The sequence below is a fragment of the Ixodes scapularis genome, unplaced genomic scaffold, assembly GCF_016920785.2.
Source record: "Ixodes scapularis isolate PalLabHiFi unplaced genomic scaffold, ASM1692078v2 PGA_scaffold12__126_contigs__length_90152505, whole genome shotgun sequence".
In the NCBI taxonomy this organism is placed as follows: Eukaryota; Metazoa; Arthropoda; class Arachnida; order Ixodida; family Ixodidae; genus Ixodes; species Ixodes scapularis.
This window is the reverse complement of record NW_024609838.1, coordinates 75,793,463-75,813,660: the sequence shown is the minus strand read 5'-3', so window position 1 is coordinate 75,813,660 and position 20,198 is coordinate 75,793,463. Positions and strand designations below refer to the sequence as shown.

The following is a 20,198-nucleotide window of genomic DNA, read 5'->3' as shown; positions in this document are numbered from 1 at the left end:
TGATTTGATTTTAAGGCTGCTACATTTATTCTCTAGCATATCAAAAAAAAAATGAATTCAATTGTTGATAGCAATAGGACTGCAGGCCAGAAGTTAGATTAGATTCAAAAAGATATGTCTTTCCATTTTCGCCTAATATTGGTGATAACAAATCCTTGACGTCCTTAACCTGCGATACTTCGTTTCATATAAGTCCAGACACAGCCGACGCTATGAAGATAGAGTATCAATCAAGCAGCGTCAAAAGCACAAGTCACTAGGCCTTTTTTTTTTTTTTTTGCTTTCGATTGGTTCAACAATGACAGAACACGTACAGAAGCATGGAAAACACCACGACGGTGAGCTTTTCAAGCTCTCTGATTGGTCCGATCAGTTCGTAGAGTCGGCGGCATCTGGGCTCCAGGGAAAACGAAGTATAAGGGCGAATTGGTCTTCTTTTGAAACATGATGAACCTTCGTGATGTTTCATTTTGTGATGCGAAAAAAATTATTTTTTCACCGGGAAATTAGGAACGATTTCTGTCATTTTTTTTAGCACGGCATTTACCTAAAGTAAGTATCAGTGACAAGAACATCTAACAGAGGGGGCCATTGAACATCAGTCGGAACACTGCCTGCACCCTAAAACGTTTCGCGTGCCGAAGAAAGGGTTTTCTTACTAGCTCCGGTAGGTATTTAGACATAAGTCACGATGCCTATATTTACCAACCGGCACAGCTCACGTTGGTGCACGACCAGGCAGTTTACGAGGCGCGCTCTTTTTCTTCTTATCGACAATATATTTCTACGAGTCAATAACGGGAGGGAAGGGGTAATATTCGGCACCTCAGCAATTCAAAATATTCGACATGCGTGCAGGCGCGTGTGCGCACGAAAGCAACCTCCCCCCCCCCCCCCCCCCCCCCCAAAGAGGTTAAGCGCCCCCAATTTCCTTTTTTTTTTTTTAATATATAGAACAAAACAAATTTTGGAGAATTGTACACTACTTGATTAACTTACATGCCCCCTCCCCTTTTTTTTTTCTTCAAATATTGCGTAGATATCCGGATTTGGCTGTCGGTAGTTAGAAGTGAAGTAATTTTTATATCGAAGGTAAAACGACTTGCACCCACACCACTAGGTCGTAGTTTATTCGTACCAATTTGTGAACACAAATTAAGAATCAACTTCCATCGAATATAAATAAATATATTTAATAGAAAACTCGAAGTATACATGTAGTTTGTAAATAATTCATAATAATTGTATTCATAATAATTGTAATAAATAATTCTATTCAACATACTGGTACGTTTGCACATTGTCCGGGAAACAAGAACGCCGAGGGCATCTGACGCCGATAACGATTTTATGTCAGGACTCGTTGCTCACACAATGTTCAAACCCTCGTGAGGTTTGGGAATGCTGATTCTTTTATGAGCCATAGAGTCGGTAGATTAGAACGTTCCAAATTCAGTGGGTATGTGCGGTGCAACAAAAAATTAGACGCGATAAAAAAATAGCGTGAAATATTATGGTACGTAATAAGTTTTTCAATCGTTCATTCCTCCAGAAAAAAAAAATATTTACCAGGCAGCTATTGTAGGCAAAGTAACCTGAGCGAACCAGGATACATAGAGACAAAGCGTTCCGAAATAGTTCGACTCGAAAACTAAGTGCCGACTAGACCGCCCGAGCATTAAGGACGGAAAAAAGAACGCATGCGGCGGGGCATATTTATATATTATTAATTCAAACCTGTATAAACATCGCTGCAGGCGCCCACTTCATACTTGTACCAAGTGCTCGCTAATGATTGAAACGAACAGTATACACCGTAAAGATTACTTCTTTACAAAACTCGCCCTCAAATTAAAAAAAAAAAGAAAAAAAGCGCGCCTTTCTCAAGCGCTTGGCCAGTCCACGGAAAGACGTCGAGGCAAAACAAACAAATAGACAAAACATATTTTCACTTGGCAACGTCACGGCTGGTGCCGGAAGCGGCGGAGGACGGCAGCGACCGTGGCGAGCTCGTAAAAGCCGCGCTACCCGCGTTCAACACAAGCGCCAGCGCCGCAACTACGGTGAGGGCGAGAACTACTTGTGATTGAGTGAGATCTGTAATTAGAGCCCTGCATATCCGCGGATTACCCGTGGATCATCCACGGCAAAAATGTACATCCGAACCCGTGTTCGACCGCACAGTGTGGCAGAGAACAAGTGAGTGATACTATATGAAGTGCGTCCTCGAAGGTATTGCGGGATCAAACTACTCTCTTAGATAAAAGGTACCCATCGGGAAAAAATTATTCTTTACGTCGAGAAAGATCTGGTTGTTACCAAAAATATCTTGTTCTATTTCACCTAAAATACTGTCCCAGAAAGTCAAGAATGCGGGAGCATCACTCATCCCGGAAAAGCATGTTCTTGTTTCGCAAGGAAAAATCGGAATACGTTCTTTGGGCAAAGAAAAAACCCAAAACGTACAAGCGACAATAAAGTAGAAGAAATTAGCAAGTGGATTTTTCGCCTACAAGTAGATCGACGAGACTGAATTCGACCCTCTGGAGCTTGCGCCCGAACGAGTTACCGCACCTCAATCCTGTAGCGCAGTTCGTCCATTTGGGCGATATTCTGTTTCTTCTACAAGGCAACCTCGCCAAGTGAAACTCTGCGTTTATTGTGTGCGATTTTCTATTTGTCGACAGTTGGCACTTGGGTTGTTTTTAAGTGTATGGTTCCGAGCATGCAGTTAAGGGACCGTGTTTAAAACTGAAACCGATAGGCGGTGTTGCCATTATTCAATATTGCGATATTTTCCCAGTGGTATACTCGACCCATACCATGCACATAGACACCAGTACTTTGCTGCGGTGAGTGAGCGCCTTTCCTCCGACCTTTTTACTGTTTGGTATAAATAAAATGACACGTTATGATTGGTCTGCACTTTGTTAATTTTTATGTTTATAATATATGCGTCTGCTTGAATGGGCTTTTACGAAGCAAAAAAGAAAATAAATATAAATTTCCTTCCTTTTGAGCGTATCTTCTGGACTCAGTGTCAGTGTCACGGACTCCCAGGACGATCTCATAACTACGATCATATTTCCAGCAATGCGAAGCGTCTCTGGAAGAATGAACACTTTATAAGTACGATGAAACAAGATACTGTAAAAAAAGACTTTCACCTTATTCCGTCACAAACAGTTCTCTCTACAGAGGTAAGCAGATAGGGTACCACCCAATTTTTTTTTTTTTTTCATGCTTGACTTCATCATGTAAACGATGGTTCTTAAAACAAAACTGTCTTTACAATGTTAGTGTTGCTGCGGTATGTTTTTAGCAGTCTACCGTGATTAAACAGCGGCATAGTTGGGCCTGAAACATTACATTCGTATCAGCACGAGGCAATGTTCCAGTTCCCACTTGTATATTTATTTTCGCGGACAACCTTGCACGCAGAGCTACAGCGAGAGAGATATGTCCTACGACGTGGCCGTGATCAAGCTCAACATGCCAGTCAACTTCACGGACACCGTGAGGCCTGTTTGTCTTCCTGGAACGGGCGCCACTCTTCCGAGGAACACCACCTGCTTCAGCACCGGCTGGGGAGAAACAAGAGGTGAATTGCGCCGACATTTTACCGAAAACGGGTTTAAGGGTCGGATTTCACGAGAAATGCGAAACGCGCATGCCTGCAGCCCAACATGGAGCATACACAGCCAAAAGTAGGCGATACCTGAGCATTTAAAAAAAAAATACGTAGAAACGTACTTGGTCGTGATGTGTCATGCTTAATAATCATAATCAGCGAGGTTTATCGAACGTCGCAGCGGGAGTCGAACCCCGGACCATGCGATTCACAATCCTACGCGTACGCCCGGCGGTTGGCCCCGCACGGCAAAGGGGCGAACAAAGGTCTTTTTTTTTTTTTTTAATTGATCTTTATGTACATGTTTAAAAAAATTCGTTCACACTTCCTCATGCACTCAAAGTGCAGAAAAAGCACAAAACAGCATAACACAGTGTGCAGCGTGCAAAGTAACACAAAGCGACACAACAGTTAACGTGTCTAATCCGCAGTTCAAAGGCCGCAAATGCATAGGCAGTACTAACCCTGGAGACAAGGGGCGAACAAGGGTCGATTCTCGGCGCGCTCAGTTGGCTTGCGAATGACGAAGCGTGTCCCCCCGCGTGATCTTACAACATGACGGTTCCTGAATAAACTTAAACTTGTCTCGATCATTCCGATAAACCCAGGAAGTATGTGAATGTGTCGTGCGCGCGACGCGAGACTTGCTCACGTAATTTTTCGGGTTACATTTTTTTTTTTTCGTGATTCGACGTTTCAGTGCCGGAGGCCTCCGGACATCCGATGTACAGCTGGGATGTAGCGGAATTGTTAAGTATCGTTACAGGGCCCACTAAGATTCCGTTGAGTGGCAGTCCCTTACTATAGGCACGGATAAAAGTAATTTTACAACTAGAAGAGGCGGACAAATAACTAGAGCAAGGAAGGCGTAGACAGGACAAGTGCTGGACTTTAAGTGATTAACTAAAAGGAAAAATATCGAACTAACCATCCACGTCACTATCGCGCCGACACGTGCTTCAAAAAGGTTACCTCATTCTTTTGTAAAGCAAACCAAAGGTTGACTGACACATGTTGCGCCTCACTTTCTGATCTCAAGCTCTTCCAGCAGTTACCTTGCAGTTTTATCAACCTTTTTCCCCAGAATCGTGATACAGTCAAAGTATGGCTTACACATGCTAGTCACACAGAGTAAAGGTAAGTGCCCTCCCACAGTTGATCCCAGTGACAAAGCGTGTTCGCGCGTTCGGTCGTTGACACAACGGCCCGTCTGTCCTGTGTAGGTGCTCGACCACAACTAAACAGAATTCGATACACCCTCCCCCCCCCCCCCCCCCCCCCGGGCACTCAACGTACCTTGTTTTTTTGTTTTACTTTACATCACAAAGGAAGTCCCCGTGCGAAGTTGCCTGATGAGGGAGACCTGATAGTTCTGGGAGACGTCCAACTTCCAGACGAAGTTGCCATGACCCTTGTTAAAGGGCACAAAATTCTGAGTTGAACCACGATAGAGTTTTCGCTGTAGTGCGTCGTGTATCTGATAAGATTGATGCCTATGAGAGGGGAAGCTGTGTTCCGTAAAATGTGGACTGTTTGGTACCTTGTGACAGGGTGCCTTTTTCATCTGTCGTGAGAAACCTGGGCAAAGTAGTGTCGTCCTTTCATGAAAAATAGGCTGTCTCCTTCAAGCAGATAGGGAGGGGGGTGGTTGTTTTATTGCCCCAAGATATGTTTGGTACCAAGTCCTGTGCAGCAAGGCCTTTTTCACCCTCAGAACACGTAAGGGGGGTTCACCACTTAGGACTATTGTCACCGAATGAGGTACATGGCAACGGTTGGTGACCCAATTCCTATCGAAGCAACTAAACACCCTGCATCTAGATGACCCCCGTTTTTGGTGCGGAACTCACAGATTGTGGAGTGCTTAAATTGTGGTACTCGCGAGAATGACGCTGTGTTCTCCATTGAAGTTGTCAACTTTTTTTATTCGGCGCCAATGTTTTGACACAGATAGGGTGGCTAATTAAGTTTCAGAATGCTAGCAGTGTGGAAATGGACAAGTTCATGAAACCGCTTCAGTTTTATCTTCGGTCGACCTTCGTTTTTTTTAACGATGCGCGCTACTTGCAAGAGGGTGGCATATGCATTGTCGCATGCATAACGCCGGTACTGTGTGATAATTGTTTGGTCAAGCTAAACCGATTCGTTAGTGAGGATTTAGACGCAAGCAGCGTAGACAGGTTATTTGCATTTAGAGATGACTACCTGGCTGTAACAAAAAGAGCTGATGAGGCTTCGGTGGATACCGCTGTCTCTTCTGTGTTGGGAGTTTGTTAAGCGTCACTCTGGGGGAAGGAAGTTTACACATGAACGCCAGGATGGCATGCTTTCTGCAGTTCCTTGGTTTAAGACTGAAGTTCACTAAGAGTCACGTTTGTTGGGCCTCTTATCCCCGCACAAAGAAGGGCCTTTTGCCGTATGATTCGGCTCATTCCAAGCTGGTCACGGGGGAACTGTGTCATCATGCCTGCAAGCAGTCCTAGAAACGTCTTGCCAGTACACGCTTTAAAGGAGATTTGGGTGGCAGATAGAACGGCTTGGCACTGCGGGTTACCAAGTGTCATTTCTTCGGTCTGGATCCGAAAAGCTACTTCGAAAGATTAAGATAGAACGCCAACGTATGATAAAACAACGTAGAGAGCGACCAAACAAAAGACCGTAGACAACACCTTATTTACGTCCGTTTTATCATAGTATAAAAAAGAAAGCGAAGGGGTATGACGTATTGGTTGTCTTCGCGGCACTTCTCGAAATGTCGCAACTATGCTCCAAAGTTTCTGATATGGAACAAATTAAACCAATGTGCAGTTAAACACAGAACAAGGTACGCTGGGTTCGAAGTGGAGGTGGTCGATCGAATCGAATTGAGTTGTGGTAGAGCACACATCGAACAGACGGGCAGCCGTTCCGTCAACGAACAAGTGCTCGAGCACGCGTTGTCGCTGATATCAACTGTCCTACTGTAGCAACTCGCGCACCTAGCTTTACACTGTGTGACTTGCATGTGTAAGCCAAGCTTTGACTGTGTCACGATTCTGGGGAAAGAGGTTTGTAAAACTGCAAAAGAACTTCTGGAAGAGTTCGAGATAGGATAGGAAGGCGCAACATGCGTCACTCACACTTGTGTTTGTTTACTTCAGAATGAGGTAGCCTTTTTCAAGCACGTGTCGATGTGATAGTGACGTGGATGGTTAGTTTGATATCTTCCTTTTATGACATAATCGGTTGAAGTTCGGCGCTTGTCCCGACCACACCTTCCTCCCTTTTGTTAGTATTTGTGCGCTGGTTCCAGTTGTACCGTGAAACAAATTTGGAGGTTTTACGTGACAAACCGAAAAACGGGCATCTGGCACGCCCCAGCGGAGGACTAAAGGCACGACCACATTGGCGTTTCGGAGGCCTGCGGCGCGACGGTCGTCGCTGCCGGTTGCCGGTGGAAGCCAGTTTTCGGCTTCAACGTCACGACGTGCGGCGCCGCACACCCAACCGCTCCGTGCGCGGTTCTGAGCTCAGCGCCGCACGCCGCAGAAGAGAGGAGCCAATGGGAGATGGCGTAGATAGTGACGTCGCGATGCCATGGCAACGCTCAAGCCGGTCCTCGGCGCGTATCGAAGCGAAGGACGTGTTTCGTGTCGTCTGCTCCCCCTATTTCCCCCCGATGCCTTCCCCAACGGAGCGGTTCCTTGAAACTAACCGCTGGGAAATTATAGGAGAGGAATTGGGAATTACAAGTGAGTTTCTCCGTGGCACTTGTTGCATGTCGTCTCTGTTGTGACGGATGTCGTGTTGAGTTGGTGACACTTTCGAGAGTAGCCTTCAGGACAGGTCTGGCGCGCCGCCGGGGCTTTGCTGCCCCAGCGGCGCGCCAGACCTGTCCTGTCCTTCGGTGTTTCGGTAGAACCCATTCGGCCGGACCCAAAACCTGCGCCTCCTTCCCTTCAGAGCGCGGCGACGTCGCAAGATCAACGAGCAGGCTAGGTTAATCACATTCACGCTGATCACCAGGTCATTATGAACTCCTACCGTCTAGACAGCGAGTGCGGAACGGAAGAATCTAACGAAGAGCAGACGACGAAAGAGCGGGAAAACCGTGAAAACCGACGGGAGGCGCGATCGCGTGATCCAGTGCTGTCACGTGACGCCTGCAAAACGGAGGCCAATGTGGACTCCTCGCGTTGGGACGCCGGACGGCGGTGCCGCCCGGCGGCGCCGTTCACGCTAGTGTGGTCGGGCCTTAAGGGTTATTTTCGACCACCTAGAGATCTCTCGACGTGCAACCGAAAGCTCGGTTAGACGGCGCCTTCTCCGCAATAAGCCTCCGTCAGATTGCAAACACCTCGGTCGGGATTCGAACCCACCAACTGGGGATCCGTAGACCGGCGCTTTGCCTCGGAGCCACCGAGGCAGTGAGTTGTATCGTTAAGCAACTCGCCTGCGTCGTCACTTTGGAAGTAATTTCTTACGACTAACGAAATTACTTGTAATCTGTCACTTTTTCTAATGTAGTAATTAATTCGTCGCTTTTCTGAACATGAAATTTCTAAAGTAACTGAATTACTTTTTCAGTAATGAGTTACTGACAATTACTGGTTGGATTTCTCACATCCCATCAAAGGGAGAAATAAGTGGACAAAGGGCGTGCAATGGGCTTCGCGGCGAGAGAAAGGAATACACAGGAAGCAGACCCTCCCGTTCTCATCCCCGGAGGGATGCATCCCACCCCCTGTTAGTGCAGTCGAGGCTGGAGACGCGAACTCCTCTCTCAAGAACCTAACAGGAGCAACTACGAAGTTATAAGGCCCGTTCACACACTTGCGACTTCTTAAGACCAAGTGCCTTGGAAGGACACATTGGCGCCATCTATTGGGTAGCAATGAAAACTTGGCGGTCCCAGATATTTTCTATTTCTCTCGCGCATCATACTTTCTTTCTTGACTCGGAAAACTTTTCTCAACGTCATTTGCGACCGCTTCTCATACGTATTACGCACATTTGACCTCGAAAATCTCTCAAAACCTTCGCTCTAGTGAAACGCAGTTCCAGGGTCACCGCATAGATGGCGCCAGCGTTCCAGTGTGTTCTCTCGTCCTAAGAAATTTTAAGAGGTTTCAAGGCACTCAGTTCTAAGGAGTCGCAAGTGTGTGAATTGGCCTTGAAAGTCCTCCCTGCCGTTCTTATATCCACTGAGGCCGAACCTCAGTTTAGGCGCAACTGCCGGCTAGGCGCTTCACTTCCCAGGAATCCGGTTTCCGCGCATGCGCACTGACCACACCTGGTGAGGCGAACATTGTTTAACAACAACATGATGGTCCCCTCTTATTGCTCACTCAAAAGAAATTCTTCCGGAGAAAGAAAAAAAAATTACTTCGCCTGCTCATAACGAGATCTCAGAAAACGAAGATCGCAGCGGGCAGAGTGCAATAGTTGGGGTCCTCTTCGATCCAGGCACGGGCCACTCGACGCAGCTGAAGCAGACTCGCCAAGTGGTGCAGAGTTTTGACGCATGCGAGGCCGTCCGGCTAATCCACCCGGTTCTGCAGGCCAACAACGTGGTGTGCGCCAAGGACGAATCCGAGTCCAGCGGACCGTGTCACGTGAGTAGCCGCTGTACAACATGATGGGTCATCTTCCTTTTTTTTACAGCTAGGGGTTTCGCAGCGGATCCATTGTGTGTTTCGTGTACGTACGTCATGACCGGCTAAATTTAGCGGAAAAAAGTTATCCGCTTAATTTTTCAGACCCCACAAACAACATTGTCAGACACCCATAAATTGCCCACCGTCATATCAGCTTTAACAATGTACAGCTCACAAAAACAGGACATAAGGGAGGAAGAGTTGTCCGATAATTCACAGTGAAGTTTTTTTGCTGTTCGAGGGTCGAGAGGGTGAGTGTTAAGGACGTGTGGGATTAAATTGCAAGAGATAGACACATTATGGTTTGGTGTGCCATAGTGAGCTTCAGATGCTGGAAGATTTGGTCTTGCAGTGTACGGGACTTCTTCCTGCCCACCCTGAAGGGGTAATGAATTTGGTGAGGGCGCTGAGTTTTGCTGGCCAGGATAAATGAATGAAGGAGAACAGAATTACAGTCGCAAAGAGGAGGTTAGAAGACTGGTGGAAATTTTCACGAAGTAAAGCTAACTAGCGCAGCTGGATCCTAAAGTTTCAATCCTGTCTCCCAGTGGGCTCGGTGTTGGGATGACGCCGACAGGGTTTCACCAGAGGAAAATTGGAGACTCCTTCGCCGGGAAAAGAAGGCGGGGAATGATTTTTCAATCGTTGTTTTTTTTTTTTCCTATCTTTTAAATGTCATTCTGGCAATACCCCACACTGCCTGGTGATAGTTACAAAAGGAAAACTGACTTAGACGAGAAAAGGACTCAAACTTCTTGATTCTTTTAGGTTTCTAGCCTAGGTGGCGCGAGCTACCACCCGTCATAAAACATGCAGCTGTTAGCATCCATCTATTCATTGGTCATGAAGCGTGTGATTGAACCCCAGTCTTCACTGGACGCTGACGCAGCACTATATTTCGATACGACCTCAGCCGAGTTCACGCTGACACAGTCTTCGTGTCCATTCTATGCTCACAGCAGGCGCCCAAGCAATGGCCGACTCGGGTAATTTACTCAGCAGCTGCTAGATGGGGCGCACTTTTAAAAAGGGTCTATGCAGTGGGAAAAATGTCTTCACTCAATTTAGCGGGGAAATTTCTTCTCTATATTCAGGGCGAGTTTAATATCACGTAAAGTCAGCGGCGTACGCAGGATTTCCTTTTGGGGGAGGAGGGAAGTAAAATAGTCTCCCCCCCCCCCCCTTTCCCCCAAGAAAAAGTATATTGAAGTTCTCGTTGCTGTTCTTTGTAAATGCTTCCAAAATTATGAAACCGACATTTCCTAATTGTCAAACTTGTCAACGCGCCAACCTCTACGTTCGCAAGTTTGGTCCAAATAAATATAGGTCCGGCCGCTGGTGCCCGCTTCCACCTATCTATGATAGATAAGGCCAAACCCTTTCATACCAGGCGGTGGCTTGCGTCTCCTAACGAAAGCCCCTAGTATTGACAACTAACTAATATGCGATTAAATACCGAATAAATAGAAAATTGTAAGTAATATTCCAATAGCGCTGCTAAGCGCAAGCATTCACTTAACATTCTCCCTAACTGAAAGTTGCAATCTTTGTGAGGGAGGTTTCTAATCGTCCGACGGATTGAAAGGAAATGAATAGGAAAACTTCTTCCCTCGACTTATGCCATCCGATCGAACGAGTGTGCTCGTTGACCTCCGCTTTCCCTGCGTCTACTGTTCTGTCGCTGCCTCTAAAGCCTTTGCTAACTCGGGCCCGTCGTTCGCAGAGCCCTCCCCTGTCACGTGACCCTTCCCTTTGGACGACACTTGGTGATGACGTCGACAAAAGCACGTGACGTCAGGCCACGCGCGGCCAGGTGCAGGCGCGGGAAAAAAACGGGAGGCGAACGGCAATGCCGGACTGGGGTTCCCACGCTACACTTCAGTATTCAGTGTGGCAGAACTTCTTGCGCGGGAAAAACCTTCTCATTCCACATTCTCCAAAAAGAGCTTAGCAGCCTTTGGAACCGAATGAATAGATAAGCATACAAATGAATAACTAACTAAATAGATATTATAATTTTCTTTTTTATTTACGTTCACTTATGACTTATAAGGCAGAACGAGACGGGCGGCAGAGAAAAGCTCACTGGAGAAAAGCTCACCGCAAAACCGGCAGATGCGGAGAAAAGCTCACCGGCCTTTGAGCGAATGCAAAAAAAAGCTCACCGTTTTTTTTTTTTTTTTTTTTTCTTAGCTTAGCAGATTCTGCGTCACACGTCGCAATTTAACACAGTTCGAATTCGTCACTTCACTGAATATATGTCCTTTTTTTTGTAATGTTCTTGAAATTCATTGGGCCTATTTACCTCAAAAATTAGTATACACCAATTCTTTCCGCAAGTATACAATCAGAACATTGGACACCGGTAAGAATGACAACAATTTATTGACATCTGACAGTGCACCCTCGGTAGCTCTGTAAAAATAAAAAAATGAAGAGGTTTGTTCTTTGCGAGCTAATATGAATAGTGGTGTATGAATGAAACTCTTCAGCTCCAAAGGTTGTGTAGTGCCTGATGGATAAATATGTGTTTGTAGATGTAATCAGTGACGGCTACGCTGTTTTCTTTCTGTTAATTTCAATAACAAAACTTTAGCTGCGCGAGCAGCTTCGTCGATCCTGTCGTGTTTGTCTTCACTCCGTCTTCGTTGTTTGAGCGGTTTTCGTCATGTATAACCTCTACCAACTCGTCCAATTCGCTACCTTACAGAAGACTGTAAACATATAAGACTGTAGTTCTTATATAGGTCACCTTAACAACGGTGATAGTGGGCAGCTCTGAAAGTCATGGGTAACTCGCCGCAGAAGGGCACTATATCACACAAAGGCAACGTCTGGAAACACTTGCACGAACGGCTAGAAAACGTGCATGTCCGTGGAAGAAAGAAACCTTGATATCCTACTGACTGTTTTATCCCGTTTTTGTAAGGTTAACAGAAGCGTCAAAGAGAATTTCAGGCACCGCGTTGTTGCGCTTGCACTTTCGGATTTTCAGAAATTCAGTTTTGATTTTTAGGTTTCAGGAAAACATTGTTAAGTTTTCAAACTTTTTCTTGCTCTTCAAGTTCATAAAGTCATATCTCTCTAGGCTTTCGTTGCCTAGAGAGATAACCCCCGAAAACAGTGGCCCGCAATTATAAATTTCGAAGCAATATAGCCGATAAGCTAAAGAAATAACACAAAAAAGGACATTTCCTTTTTTACAAAGTTTACGAATTTAATGATAATAAATGGGGGGGGGGGGGGGACATATGTTAAACATGATTCAACAACCTCCATATAAAAAAGACGAAAAAAAAAAACGGTGAGCTTTCCTCCGCATCCACCGGTTTTGCGGTGAGCTTTTCTCCGGTGAGCTTTTCTCCGGGATTTGAACGAGACTGGGCCAAGATGGCAGCTTGTGTACTCGACTGTCGTTCTCTTCCGGGACTCACAGAGGCCCCTGTATTCTCTGCGTTATCAACTGGAGGTGGGCTGCACATTGAGCCCGGGTGTCGCACCAGCGCTCGGCGAGTCCCCCCCCCGAATGCGGACGCAGCCACTCTCGATGTGCCCAGAGCTGACCCCCCAATGGCTGACGTAGAAAAAAACAGTAATCTGGCTCTGTTATCTGGGAAATGTTGTTCCGAGGGTTCTTCCGAAGCTGTCTTTACAAGCCTCCTCTATGACGCGTGCCTTGTTTAGGCTTCGAGATTATTAATTTGTAATGATAGACCTTTTTTTTTTTTTTTTTTTGTCAAAACTTGGGCGTCACTTAGTAACCGTTGCGCCAATTTTCCGAGTCTGCCATCGTTCGGGCACGTCCTCTAACCATGTGCCGGGCATGAGGGCAGCGTTTGGCGTCAACGCGGTTCCAATCCACACACTTTTCGCCCAAGAAATGGCAACTGCCAACGTTGCTCAATAGAGTCTTGAGAAGGGTTCATTAAAAGACGAGCGTAATTTTGGTCTGCCTGGCATGTTACTAACATCATCGTCGCAACGACGCAGGGCGACAGCGGCGGCCCCTTCGTCTGCCAGAGCAAAGGGACCGGACGCTGGTTTCTGCACGGCATGACAAGCATGGGCGTAGACATTACCTACTCCAGTGCCATCTGCGGGATCGGCAGCTCGGCTATCTGGAGCAGTACCATCGCCTTCAGTTCCTACATAAGCCGAGTCTTGAGACTCCTCTGATGGTGCATGGCTCCGTCACCTGGGGTGCTTGCTTCGGTCGTGGCTGCAGCAGGCTTCGGGGACTGTTGCTGCCAGTCGGCGTCTCAAGATTGAGCGTTTCTTTGCTTGACCTGACAATAAAGCGTTTAAGCTTTAAGTGTGCGCACCTGAATATCCTTGAGTGCTAAAACTTACAAACACGCGTTATTTTAATATTTTTGTTTATAAATAGTGTCGGCCTTTTTTTGAAGGCCACTGGTTGTTGTATACTTACACAGTTGCATCAAAATTGGGATGCACACAATAAGCTTAACTACTATACTTCGTTTCAGCTTCGGTCCAGATGCAGCCGATGCTACAAGCGCGAGCATGTGGCCCAGAACAGTGCTTGCACTGCACGAGCGCGCGTGCTTGGCAGGGATGCTGAAAGCCCGGAGCTCGCGCTTGTAGCTTTGGCTGCGCCTGAACCGAAGCTGAAACGAAGTATAGCACAAAGTTATTACTTCTAAAAAGCTTAATACAATTTCAGATCAAATTCACGAGAGACGCTGATATTTTTAATTTTAGCACCGGTAGTATATACTGTAAACGACTTATTTTTAGGGGGCTCAATATTTCGCAGTTTAGGTCAAAGATTAAGTTTTGGAATTATTCTCGGGTTCTAACTTTCGCGTAGAGGTGGGACTTCAATATAAATTTTAATGTGTTTACATTTTACCGGAATTGTTCGCGGGACCTATTTTTCGCGAATTGTGGGCGATTCGAGAAATTCGCGAAAATTAGTTCGTCGCGAAAATTAAGTCGTTTGCAGTACCCCATCTTTTAATTGCATTTTATTGTTTCATTTGGAAAGCTTGTTTTAATGAAGGTCCAAAACGATACACGTTAGAAGAGTTAACAGTATACACTCTGAAACCCCATTCCACTGTTTAATCGCTTCGACAATGAAAAAATGAATGTCTGAAAAAGGGTTGAACCATTTCATCGTGCTTTATATTTGACGTGATTGCATGTGCACTTATCCTAGACATAGTTCCATGACAATTTTTATTTCTTCATTATAAATTGAGTAAAGCAGCTTTAACCGGGCAACTCTCCTTGTAGTCCGTAATAACTGAAGACAACCCTGAAGACGAAACGTAAAGTGAGCTAACACTCACTTTACGTGAAACACCCTAAAGGCCCGTTCACACTCTTGCGACCGAGTACGACTGAGAGAGAGGAGATCTCTTAAAGGGACACTGACACCCCTCAAAAAAATTTTTTTATTTTTTGCCACGCGCTTTATTATGGTGTCGGAGGACTACCCAATTAATATTTTGCAACAGAGTAGCGTATTTTTTTAATAAAGCCAAAAGACGCAACTGCTCGAAACCGAAACCGAAACCCGACGGAGGTCGGTGACGTGGAGAGAAGAGAGTGAGTGGCGGAAGTCACGTGGCTACACCCGACCGTGCGTTTTTTGTCTTTTTTTTTTTTTCTCCTCTCCGTAGCAGACGACACGACATGCGGCGTGCGGGAACTGCTCGCCGTGCGATACTTTTGCAGCTATGTTTGTTCCGCTCGTTGTTCTGTACTCCAAGATGAGTTTTTTTGTACATTGAGGAGTTGGAGATGAGTAGTGAGTGCCCGTGGTGAATTTCCATGATCGGCTCCGAAAAGAATACACCCAAGATGTTGCGTGAAGAGCTGGCTCACATGTCCTGCATCCGAAAAAAAGTGGCATTGTTCGACAGAGTTTCCGAAAGATCAACGGGATCGGGACCAATGGCTGGCTGCAATTCCTGTAGAACATATACGGACACCTCGGAAAGCGGACGCTACCTGATTTATATGCTCCTTGCATTTTATGGAAAGTGATTACATTGAGTTCGCAGGTGTCAAAACGGAAATCCCATGCCATTTAATTCAGCGAAGTATCGTCCACAACATTTGTTTGTTATTTTTTTGTTTGTTTCTTCAGTGATGATTGTAAAAAAAATAAAGATATGTAAACCTCAAAAAATGTTTGAAAAAAAGAGAAAAAATAGCTTCACGGGGGATCGAACCCGGACCTACCGCATGTGATCCAGACGTCTTTCCCACTGAGCTACTGAGGCATTTTTTTTTTTATTGACAGGCTTTATTCATTTACAAAATACACCCTCAGAAGCACTTCTGAAAAAGGTCACGCTGACTTACGACTGACGCACTCTGATTAACATGATCTTAAAGTGACCAATCCGTCTAGAGCTGGCAACCAATCAGGCCCTTCTCCCAAAACCCTATACACTTCTCTAATCTGACTAATGCTCTGAGTAAAATAGTGACATACTGGTCGAGCATCCACATCAGCATGCCGCACTGCCATGCGGCTCTTCCAGAGACTGTGTAAGCCAATAACCATAAGTAAATCATACGGTACAGAGTCGGTTGGGGCAACAGGCAGAAAACGTATCCCGTGTGCGCTTAGAGGAAGTTCCTTTTTCAGAGTTCGCTGCAGTACATCCCAGTAGAACGCTGCGTCCCAACAATCTAAAAACACATGCTCTATCGACTCGGGCCTTTTGCACGAGATACAGTTCACAGTCCAGGGAACAAATATGCCCCTTTCGTCCAGCAATGTTTTAACCGGAAGCGTTCCACTGTGAAGTTGAAAGAAAAAGGTTTTCATTGTGGCCGGGACCAGCATTTTCTTAACGCGTCGAAGTACATCCTGTCCTGAAGTCTCGCTGTAAATAGCTCGATACAAAGGGGTTGGAAATGACGTTTCTATTAGATTTCTTGTAAGTCGCTTTCGAGAGACAGTACTGAGATATTCTAAAGAGAAACGCGTGGTTAAAAATTTGTATGCACCGACAACTTCCTTCAAATAAGCACTCAGTGGTCCCGTAGCACCATCACTGGATGAAACGATGAAATTGGGTAAGACACCCGACAATTGAACCTGAAGAACAGTACGCAGAAAGGGATCCTCTTGATCACGCAGGAAAAGAAGACGGTTAACAATTTGGCGCATGAAAAGATGTGATAAAGAAAGACCGCCATGCCGTACGCGCCGAAACAAATTCATCCGGCTGACGCGCTCCCAGCTGGACGCCCACACATATACAGCGAATACACGATGCAACTTCTGAATGTGAAATCGAGAACAATGCAAGACCTGTAGAAGATACCACAGCTTAGCGACAAAAAATGAGTTACACACTGTAGCTCTCGCGAAAATAGACAAATGGCGGCCTGCACTGGGGGCCGCTTTCTCGCGCAGCCTATTTGTCTCTTCGCTCCACAGACCCGAGCTGTCACGATAGTATTCCAATGGTACGCCAAGATAACGGGTGGGAAGGGTTGACCAGGCAATTTGAGCGAGAAAGTTTGGCTTCGATGCCCATCGGCCGTGCCAAAACCCCGAACATTTCGACCAGTTCACTGAACATCCGGTCCGAGTACAAAAGGTTTTGGTGATTTCGATGGCTTTTTCAATACTCTCGCTATCTGTGCAAAAAATAGCAATGTCGTCCGCATAAGCCAAAATGCGTACCTCGCGCGCATTCAAGGTAAAACCGCGAACATGTTCACTCCGAATGATACTTAAAGGGACACTGACAGGGTATTTATGCTCGCCGAGGTTTTTAGTTGTACGTGACATATGAGAGCTGAACTACCCAGAACAGAATTTGCGGCTCGAAATTCGGTTTCTTTCTGCCCGAAAACCGCCGATCTAGAACTGGCCGGTTGGAGTCTCGCTCACTCTCTTTTCCGCGGTCACGGGCCGTTTTCTAAGGTATCGATGCGACCACCAAACTTAATCAAAGTCGTGGGTCACTGAAAGCACGCGCTCAATATTAAAAATAGAAAAAAATATTAAACCCATTTTTTGTGGCTTCTAAAAAGCTGCAAATACCCCTAGTAGCACCGAATGTTGCCACAATGTTACTGGAATGTGGTCCGCCAACGTTGTGTATACGTGGCTAATGTCCGCAAAATGTCATGTCGCTGGAACGTTATCTGAAAACATTCCCGTAACATCACAGTAAACATTTGTGCTATGTTATGCCCTCAACATTTGTGCTATGTTATGCCCTCAACATTTGTGCTATGTTATGCCCTCAACATTTGTGCTATGTTATGCCCTCAACATTTGTGGTATGTTATGCCCTCAACATTAGTGAAACATAATTTATTAACATTGTTTATATATTTCCAATGACCACACAGCAAACATATGTGGTATGTTTTGTCCTCAACATTCGTGTAACATTAACTTGGTGTCTCAAGTAGCAGCCAGGCTCTCAACCGCGAAATTTGGTTTCTTAGCCTATTGCACTAGGAGTTTTTGCAGCGTTGTCCACAGGCGGTGCATTTTTTTATTATAAAAATTGCAAAGAGCGAACTTACCTGAGGAAAAAGTAAAGAAAGAAAAAGGGTTAACTCCTTTTGAAATTCAGCGAAGGCACCAGTCTTCAAACAATAGGGCACCCTATTTTTGAAGACCGTTGGCTTCGCTGCATTTCCATAGCAGTTAAGCCATTTTCTTTCTTTATTTTTTCCTCAGTTAGTTCGCTCTTTGCAATTTTTATAGAAAAAAATACACCACTTGTGGGCAACGGTGCACAAAATCCTAGCGCGACAGGTTAAGAAACCGAATTTTGTGGTCGATTTAAAGAGACTGGCCACTATTTGAGACACCCAATATATTGCCAATTGACCACTACTTTTCTACATGAGCTACATTATAAAAAAATCAATTTACCCACAACAAGGACAGCTAAAAACGGACAAGCACATATACATAGCCGCAGTGTGCTAGCTTCATTTCTATCTTTCCTCGTCTCGGGCAAATTAGTCGCAGACTAGCTCTCTCAGCAATTTCACCCCACCTTCGCCTGTGTGAAAGTCGTTCATCAAATAGCACTGCTGCTGAACCGCTCTAAGAAGTTATTCACTTCACTTGAGAAAACGTGAATACTCTTTTCTGTAATCTGCTTTCAATCATGTCGATCTATCCCAGTTTTATTTCGAGGTAATGGCTTTTATAAAAAGCTCCACTTTTTTTAAAACTTTTTTCAGCCAATCAAAATGTTTAACTTTCAGATGTTTGTCACTCCAATGTTCTTGCACAAGAATTTTCTGAGCAGAGAAGTCACTAAAAAAGACATTTAGCCTAATTGTGAAGTAAACTTTGTGAGGGAAAAAAAAATCTTTCTTACGTGACAGAGAAATAAAGAACTTCTGATGATCTTAAAGGACAAACATTGATTTTAATTCCCAAAATAATTAGCACTTATAACCAACAAAGGCTAGACACATTTAGCTAATGAATGGGTATATTGAAGATAAAATGTTTGTCCCAAGTTGCCTTAATACCCAAGTTGACACCTTAGTAACTGTTGAGCACAGCACTTGTTGACAACATGTCGGTTACCAGAAATGTAGCCTGTAATATATATTGTCACGGGTGGTGACCAAAAGAAACAATAAATACACAGAAAGAAATAGACGTTTAATGTGGCGAACTTGTGCCAAAAATAAAAGGAAATAGAAAAATAACAACAGAGCGTCGCGAGCGTCGAAGGCGGCGAAGCAGCAAGGTCGAACGCTGAGGCGAAACTGACTCGACAAGGTCGCGGGCGGCCTCTTATCTAGAGTGCGTCGCTATCTCGAAGATTCGGCGAAAGCGGCTCGAGTGTCGCGTGATCGGGCGAGAATGAACACGCACTTTCTAGAAAACAAAAGCAGGAATAAATGATAGAAGTTACATGCGGTACATGAATAAACAAGAACTTTCTGGAGGTCCGTGACTGAGCGTTGCTTTCTCAGCCCTGGGCGCGGCATTATCCCCCCCTTTAAAAGTGCATCGTCCCGATGCAGCACAAAAACGGAAAACAAAAAAACAAAAGGACAGCAGAATTGCTAGCCGGAGTTCACAGTCCACAGTTCACTCGTCGACGAGAGTGGAGAGTCCTATCGTTCGTAATACGGCTTCAGCCGGACGACGTGCACTACCTCGGGTCGCGGCTGACGTCTTGCAGATGGGCGGGTTCCGTCGGGAAGGACTTCGTAGTTTAAGTCCCCGAGACGGCGAAGCACCTTGTAGGGTCCAAAGTAGCGCTTGAGAAGCTTCTCGCTGAGACCGCGGCGCCGTATTGGTGTCCACACCCATACCCGGTCTCCGGGTTGATAGTGGGCGTCACGCCGGCGAAGATTGTATCGGCCGGCGTCGACATGTTGCTGGTCTTGAATTCGTAGTCTTGCCAGTTGGCGGACCTCTTCTGCCCGTTGAGCAACCACCTGGGCGTCATCGCTTCCGTCGTCGACTGGATCGTGCGGCAACATAGAGTCTAGCATAGTCGTCACCTTCCGGCCATACACCAGCTGGAAGGGCGTCACTCTTGTGGTCTCTTGTACGGCCGTATTGTAGGCAAATGTGACGTATGGCAATACCTCGTCCCATGTCTTGTGCTCCACGTCGACGTACATGGAGATCATGTCGGCGATGGTCTTGTTGAGCCGCTCCGTCAACCCGTTTGTCTGCGGATGGTATGCAGTTGTCCGACGGTGGTCCGTCTGGCTTAGACGAAGGATCTCCTGGGTTAACTGCGCCATGAACGATGACCCTCGGTCTGTGATCAGGACTTCGGGGGCCCCATGCCGGAGGACGATGGACTCGATGAAGAACTTCGCGACTTCGACAGCAGTCCCCGAAGGAAGGGCTTTCGCCTCGGCGTAACGCGTAAGATAATCAGTGGCGACGATTATCCAGCGGTTTCCCAGGGTCGACGGTGGAAAAGGGCCCA

The 20,198-nt window shown here is 45.9% G+C and overlaps 1 protein-coding gene across 1 annotated transcript; it reads left to right on the top strand.

Moving 5' to 3' along the window:
* The first annotated feature begins 3,434 nt into the window (after positions 1 to 3,434).
* LOC120847396 (chymotrypsin-like elastase family member 2A) lies at positions 3,435 to 13,579 on the top strand. The gene is made up of 3 exons (XM_040219136.2): positions 3,435 to 3,601; positions 9,077 to 9,225; positions 13,258 to 13,579. The coding sequence occupies exons 1-3, from the start codon at positions 3,460 to 3,462 to the stop codon at positions 13,441 to 13,443; spliced, it is 477 nt and encodes a 158-aa protein (XP_040075070.1). The 5' UTR covers positions 3,435 to 3,459; the 3' UTR covers positions 13,444 to 13,579.
* Positions 13,580 to 20,198: the final 6,619 nt, after the last annotated feature.